This window comes from Sinocyclocheilus rhinocerous, unplaced genomic scaffold (assembly GCF_001515625.1).
Source record: "Sinocyclocheilus rhinocerous isolate Xijiao unplaced genomic scaffold, SAMN03320098_v1.1 scaffold293, whole genome shotgun sequence".
NCBI classification, from domain to species: Eukaryota; Metazoa; Chordata; class Actinopteri; order Cypriniformes; family Cyprinidae; genus Sinocyclocheilus; species Sinocyclocheilus rhinocerous.
The window spans coordinates 334,848-342,685 of record NW_015643297.1 but is presented as its reverse complement, the minus strand read 5'-3'; the positions used below and the strand labels follow the sequence as shown (position 1 = coordinate 342,685).

At 36.6% G+C, this 7,838-nt stretch overlaps 2 protein-coding genes across 2 annotated transcripts in view; one reads left to right on the top strand and one right to left on the bottom strand.

Annotated features, from left to right (window-relative positions):
- The window catches only part of LOC107757289 (netrin-G2-like), a 65,886-nt gene extending 60,500 nt beyond the window's left edge, over positions 1 to 5,386 (bottom strand). The window contains exons 1-2 of the mRNA XM_016574731.1: positions 4,811 to 5,386; positions 3,090 to 3,690 (exon numbers count right to left, since the gene is read on the bottom strand). Coding sequence (XP_016430217.1) covers positions 3,090 to 3,326 — 237 coding nt within the window. The 5' untranslated portion in view covers positions 3,327 to 3,690; positions 4,811 to 5,386. The remainder of the gene's footprint in view (positions 1 to 3,089; positions 3,691 to 4,810) is intronic.
- Positions 5,387 to 6,717: 1,331 nt separating this feature from the next.
- The window catches only part of LOC107757301 (mediator of RNA polymerase II transcription subunit 27), a 63,409-nt gene continuing 62,288 nt past the window's right edge, over positions 6,718 to 7,838 (top strand). The window contains exons 1-2 of the mRNA XM_016574745.1: positions 6,718 to 6,957; positions 7,335 to 7,479. Coding sequence (XP_016430231.1) covers positions 6,755 to 6,957; positions 7,335 to 7,479 — 348 coding nt within the window. The 5' untranslated portion in view covers positions 6,718 to 6,754. The remainder of the gene's footprint in view (positions 6,958 to 7,334; positions 7,480 to 7,838) is intronic.

Genomic DNA, 7,838 nt, shown 5'->3' with positions numbered 1-7,838 from the left:
TGAAGTGTCATGCACGGAATTCTGGGAACGTCAATTTATGTTTTTTTCACTGTAAATTATATAATGACTTTTTCTTTTTCACTTGCAAAAACCGTAATTTTAACAGTATTTTACTGTAAAATTACATTAAATGTAATTACAGTTATTCACCGTATATAGTATGGAAACTTACTGGTAACCAATTAACAGGTTTTTACTGTAGCATTTTTACAGTTTTTTACTGTTAAAATCACAATCATTTTTTACAGTGTATTTATACAGAAATTACAACTGTATGCTTTGTTACTAGGGACTGAGGTGGGTCAGAGTAGGTATAATTAAAGGGATAGTTCACCCAAAAATAAAAATTCTGCCACCCTCATGTCGTTCCAAAGCCGTAAGACCTTCGTTGATCTTCGAAACACAAATTAAGCTATTTTTGATGAAATCGACGAGCTTTCTGACCCTGCACAGACAGCAACGGAACTACCACGTTTCAAGGACATCATTAAAATAGTCCATGTGACATCAGTGGTTCAACCGTAATGTTATGAAGCTACGAGAATACTTTTTGTGCGCAAAGAAAACAAAAATAACGACTTTATTCAACAATTCTTCTCTTTTCTGTCCCTTTAAGGCTGGCTTTGATGTGGCATTGCGTCTTTACACTGAATTTTGAGCCGGCACAGAGCAGCCTTAACTTAGCTGTGTAAAGATGCCTATATTGTTTTCATCTCAAATACTTGAAAGGCTGGTAGTGTGTAATCTTCATTCATTTAGTGTACGATACCCAGTTTTTCCTCTGTAACTATTTACAAAGCAAGTGTATGATGCCTAGTGTTTTAAAATCTGTTCACATTCCAGTCCTAAACTGCATAGAATGGCCTTACACCTAATCTGAAAGGTCGAGGGACAGGTATATCTCAAGCTGAAAAGAGCCCGTCAACAGGGCAATCCAAATTGGTTAACCACTATTTGTGGTCTGTGACATTTTGTACAGCCTTCCTACAGGTTACGGCAAAAGAACTGCAAAGCTTCAAAGAACTGTATCCTTTCTTTCACGCTGAATTCAAAAACCATAAACTGTTTCTCCTACTTTTTACTCTTGACAACTAAATCTTTTTTAGTTACTAGAACTCTCGTGTAAGTAAACTATACTAACTAAGCATTTGTCAGTACAACATACTATTCCTCTTTCACTTTACTTAGTTTTTTCAAGGCAATCGGTTTGCATGCTTTTTTTAAGTAAGCCCAACTAATTAGATTTTACAGTGAAGTCATGTGACTCGAGTCCCCCACCTCTGCTAAATCCATCACTCGTGAATCACTATGCTTTGCAGTACATTTGCGTCTTGAAAATTTTTTTTTTGTTGGCTGAATTCAGACTCTCTTCACAGTCCAGCTACCCACCCGTAGTCACTGTGTGAGCCGCACGGTATATGCTGAGAGAATGATTTCACTGAATGAGCAATATCTGGTCCGCCTCCCTCCACGGCATTCTGTCTTTGATCCACAGAGTCTAAATGTGTGAATTAGCACCCCGTCAGAGGCAGCGCTCCATCTCCGGGCCTCATGCGTAGTGTCAGTCCAGCTGGACAAATCCTCTATCCGATTATTGTGCAATCAAGCTTCTGGCTAAAATCCCAAAGCATCTCTGATGGAGATTAACTTTAGCTACTCTCATACCTCACCAACCTGTCAGAGGGCGCTCATGAAAGTGCGTATAAATAGTACGCCAAATAAAAACGAAAACTCGTGGTATTGATACGCAAAAATAGACTTTGGCGTGTATATGCTACGCGATGGTCAGGGCCTAAAATTCACCCCTCCAAACACTGATTGTATAGAATGGATAATATTTTCATGCTTGTGATTGCCCTAATCTCTCATCCCAAGTATGGGATGAGTAACCCGAATGGTGTGTCGATCGGTCACCAGATGTGCCCTGGAAAGACACAGATTGTTTGCGCCCTCACGCTCGGTGCTAAACCTGAGTTGATTTACACAGATAATCCTGCGGTGGCTGCTGTCTCATGCGCGGAGAGAAACTACACTGAATAACAGCTGTGTGGGCAAATTTACACATCGACTCGGGCTTTGTTGACTCTCTGAGCAAACACGTTGTTAATGGCCACATGTTGCAGATTACTGCATAATCTGTGTGTAGACATATCAAGGTTACTTGAAGACTTTTTAGCATTCTTGTGTTAGATCTTACTGTACTACTGGATTTCTTTGCTCTCTTTTATCCTTTCTTTCCAAAAATAAACACAGCCTAACTATTTTTATGCCTGATTATTTGTCTTTTTAAAGAGACAGTATGCAGAAAATTAAAAATTTTGTCATCATTTACTCGCCGTAATGTTGTTCCAAACTTGTATGATTTTTTCTTCTGTGGAACACAAAAGAAGATATTTTGAAGAATGTTGGTAGCCAAACAGTTCCGGTTCCCGTTCACTTCCGTTGTTTGGTGAAAAACATAATGCTTCTTTGATATTCTTCTTTTGAACACAATTTTGAAGACTGTTGGTAGCCAAACAGTTTCGGTTCTCATTCGCTTCCTTTATACAGTCAAAAAATATAATGGAAGTGAATGGGAACCAAAATTATTTGGTTACCAACATTCTTCAAAATTGTGTTCAAAAGAAGAATATCAAAGAAGTATTATGTTTTTCACCATACAACGGAAGTGAATGGGAAACGGAACTGTTTGGTTACCAACATTCTTATAATATCTTCTTTTGTGTTCCACAGAAGAAAGAAAATCATACAGGTTTGGAATTTACATGAGGGTGAGTAAATGAAATTTTCATTTTTCCGTTCATTTTTGTCCCTTTAAAAGATTTTGACTCACCAACTCACATCCTGAATTTGACAATAATGATAATAATCACAAGGCATGTATATGTACATGTGATCATTTTTCTTTAGACTTTGTTAGACTTTCTTTGCTATGAAGCTTCTAAAGTTACACCGAAAATCCATCAAACTTGCACTATCATAAATAAACATGATTGCAAACTATATTTGCATGGAAACACAAGCTGTTCCAATGGAACAGATGTAACTGACAAAGAGGCAGAGCCAAAAGTGATCCTGTCCAAACTCACCAGAGTGCAGAACCTCTCCGGTGGATTCCCACATGTGATATCGGGAGGCTCCACTCTAATCTGCATGTACTCCTTCATGGACATGGGTTTGGGCTGGCAAGCGTAATATTCCCATGTTGGTCCATCGTCTGTGCTGACCAGCGACTTACAGATATCGTACTGGCCGGGAGTCAGAATAATGCACTGTAAGAGCAGGAGCGCCTGTGAGAGCATGGCACTGGATAGGTCCATGGGCATGAGAGAAAGGCAAGGGGCGCCACAGCTATTAGGTGTATCAGCATGGAAATTATTTAGATTGTGAAATTTCCAATATCCATCCAAAAGGGCAAAGTCTGGTCCTCAGTGGAAGACTGTGTGTGACTTAATGTAAAACCTGTTCACACTGAGGTGTTATTTTTAGATCTGTTGTGACATCTTCAAAATTCAAAGTTCAATTTCTATACGTGACAACTGAATTCAAGTCCAGGGATGAATGTCACTTCAGTTCAGAGACATGAAGTGCATTTAGTGGTTCATATGCAATCAGAAGGTGCCTGGCGTCAGAGTCCAGTCTTAAGATTCATGTGAGATGAGATGAGCTGTGTCATTTCTGATGGGTTGCCTAGGAAATAGGGGAAAAAAACAGAAATAAGCAATATATATTCTACAGTTAAAAAACTGTTAATTGGTTAAGTTAGCTAACATACAGTAAAATATATTTTAAAAGACAATGAAATTATAAAAATTATAAAATTATAGTTTTATAGTAAAATTATAGTAGAAAAATTTATATTTAATAAGGCAATATGTATACTTTCAAGATAATATTTTTCCAAAAGTATGTTTTTTATTATAAAAATGAATGGAATGCATAATGAAATGTTATGTTTTTAAGGTTTACTGCATTATTTTTGTATCATGTGCTGCTCTGATGGTGTTTAGTCTTTGTGTGGGTAATAATGTGCTGGTCATAGTTGCTTGAGTTATAGGTTATGATTGCTTTAAAGTCACCATGTGGTATTATATTGTACAGCTGTGTTTTTATAAGCACATTTTATAGAAACAAAGAGATATTAAAAGCCCAACTAGGTTTGTCAATTAACATTATATTATGTATACAGTTAGGAACTGTGATGTAAACAGACACCATTATGATTAAAACAATGTATTAACGATAACGATACAATTCTGGAAACCACAGCTGCCGGTTTTTTTTCAGCCCAAATTGATTATTTTTCATAACATAGCGAACTTTCAAAACAGTGCTTCGAAAACGTGCCGCTTTCTCCAACTGCACATCTTCCCTTATGCAGTAGATAAACTTTAACTTTTCGACTTCGCAATGAAAATCTTTTTTTTAAAATGTAAGCGCTTAAGTAGGTCATCCGAACGGGACGTGCTCCAAAAGAATGCGAATAAATAAATGACGTAACATTACATGCGCGCAAATATTACACAATTTTATTGTACCTATTTATGTACAAAACGGCTATTAGAAAAGCAAATAAATAACTAAAGAAATGAGCAAATAAATTGTTAGAAAACTGAGCAAACAAGTTTAGTTAAAAGCACTTTTCCAAAAACATCCGGGAAATGTGATAGACAATAATCTCCTCATCATCTTAAATTGCTTGAATTCATCAAAGAACATCTGAAATGCTGTCCGTGTTCTGGGCGCTTATAAGAGATTGAGAATGTTCAATGACCAAAATACATAAGCCTAAGTAACACACCTGAGTAACCTTGCCTCGGTTCCAGAGATCAGCACCTTTACTGTTCCCAGATGAATTTCTTCTGTATAAACTCTCTCCCTCAGTCAGTTCCCTGCCATATCACTTGAGATGGATGAGAAACACATGCACACGTTACTCCTCTCCGCAGATCACAGCAAACGCTTTTTCCTTCGTGCTTTCTTCGGCTGCCACGTAGTTTGTTGGAAAGCATTCTAGATTGATGCCCTACATCCAGACAGCTCCGAATCGAATCAAGTATTGCCTGAAAAACGTGCATTTAAAGTTTCGGTTCCTGTCCCACCTTCATTGATGCATCTGTCCTGTGCGCTCAAGGACAGACTTCAGAGTACTCCACCTCCCGTTCCCATCCTGTCTTATTCCATCCCCGCTCCTGCTCCATTCACTCTGCCTTATCTACTGTAGCCATTGAGCAACGCAATATCTGACTTTCAGTTCTCTTTTGCAAACCTCGACGAAAACACTTTTGGCCACTGCAACCTGCCTGCCTTGTCTAGTCGAAGTAGTGTGGAGCAGAAGTTTATTTACGGGCTTGAAGAGCTGAACCGTCCCAGCAGCAGATGAGGCAGTCCGCCCCGCTTAAAGAGACAGATCAGAGGCTGAGGATTCCCAAATCTCCTTTCACAGCGTAGCCTACTACATGTTGTTTAACAAGCCAACCCCTTACAGAATATACCATAGTTTCGGTCCAAATGTTAGAGGTATTGTTTTAGTAAAACTTTGGTAAATTGTATACAGTAGAATAAATAAATGAATAAGTAACACGCAATAAGATGAGAGAAAAACACTGAAAACTTCATACACTACTGTCGTAACATGGCATTTTGGCGGAGACTATTGATACCAAGGTGAAGTTCTGTAAGGGAACGGGCTGAAAACTCAAATGAAACTTTTACTCTAAAGGTGTTTAGTGATTTCAAATGGTTTAAAGCTGTTTGTGGCGTTTAATGGAGCTGTCCGATACTTTCCGTGGCGTGTAAATTGAAGCAATGAACAGAAACAGAGTTTTTGCTTACAAGCGAGATATTAGTTTAAAACAGAAATTAAATATGAAAGATACAAACTGCAACTTTGCCAAACTTTTAGCTTCGTCATTTGAGTAATTTTCTTGTCATTAAGATTTTATTAAAGAATTAAACATGTTTACGCTCTTCAGGAACCTACGGGTGACGTCACGGACACTACGTCCATGTTTTTATACAGTCATCAATCATTTTGCTTGTGTTAGACTATTGGTACCAATAACGACGATTACAAAACTGAACTATATTTTCTCCTCACGTCCCTGTTAGAAACTACAATTATTATTATTATTATTGTTATTATTATTATTGCATAACAAGAACAGTAACATAACATACATATATAGAGGATCACAGTATTTTCAACTATTATCAGTTACATTTATATTAGCATCAAAGGAACAAACAGAAAAAAATGAAGGAGAAAAAATAAAAATAAAACTACAGGGGATAACTTAAAAGAAATTTTCATAAGAAAAGGATTCAAAAATTCTATACAACCTTTTTGCTTTTTTATTTTTTAGATATTTTAATTCTTCAATGTAATGCTTATGTTCAATTTTAAATAATGTAATGTTAGGTTTATTATTAGTCCATTTTTGTTTGTGTATATGATATTTCCCTGCATAGTTATTAAATTAATCACCGAATTTTGCTCCAAACTCTTATTTTTATATAACAAAAAATATATCTTTAACAGAGAGTCGAATCTTTAATTTTATAAATTTAAATATAAGATATTCAATATCAATCCAAAACATTTGGGTAAATACACAATCATAAAATACTATAAGTGTTTTATGGATTCTTCCTGTAAGTCACAAAAGATGCATTAGAAACTACAAATCCCATCATCCGTTCAGTGTTAGTGACGTCACTCGAGCGCCAGCGTCCGCGGACTCACTCAGGAGCCATGGCGGACGTTATGAATGTTGGAGTGAATTTAGAAGCGTTTTCTCAAGCGATTAATGCCATCCAGGCTCTTCGATCGAGTGTCACCAAGGTGTTCGATTCTCTTAAAGATGGGATGAAAAATAAGGAGACCCTTGAAGGGCGGGAGAAAATCTTTATAACTGAATTCCAAGATAACTTGCAGTCAGTCAATCGCGATTTAAAGTGAGTTAATTGTCTGACCATTCACTAACACTGTGAAATGTTATAACGGTAACCGTAGTCACTGCCAAAATGCAAGTGTTATTGTAATAAACCATGGTAACGAAGTACAACCCGTTGCTGTCAACATAAAAAGCGATTATGACAGATTCTGAAATCCCACATTAATTTATTATGATTTTAATGTATTATGGTATGTTTTTTACTTATGGCTCAGAAAGTCAAAATAGCTCGATTTTTAGCTCGACTTTGGGAACCACAATTAAAATGATGTAATCATATAGTGTCATTTTCGTGAGTGAAGTGTGACATTGGTTTCATTATGTATGTTAAAAAAATATCAACCGTACCAGCCTGACTTTTGTTTCTTGTTTCTGCAGTGAATTGGAGCGTCTCAGCACTTTGGTTGGCAGGCCGTCAGAGAGTCACCCCTTACACAACAGTGGACTGCTCAGTTTAGACCCCGTTCAGGACAAAACCCCTCTGTACAGCCAGCTGCTCCAGGCTTACAAATGGTCCAATAAAGTAAGTTGTCAGCATTTTGCTGATTCACCTTGCATTATAGCCTTTATATGCAACACACACAGGTGATTTAAAAGTAATGAAATGTTGATTTATTATCAGTGCTGGAAACTGTTGTGCTGTTTAATATTTTTTGGAACCTGTGATATTTTTTTTTCAGGGTTATTTGATTAATAAAAAGTTAAAAAAGAAGAGCATTTATTTAAAATAGAAATCTTTTCTGACAATATACACTACAGTTCAAAAGTTTGGGGTCAGTAAATTTTTCTTCTTTATTTTTTTGAAAGAAATTAAAACTTTTATTCAGCAAGGATGTGTTAAATTGTTAAGAAGTCATAGCAAAGATTTATATTGTTAGAAAA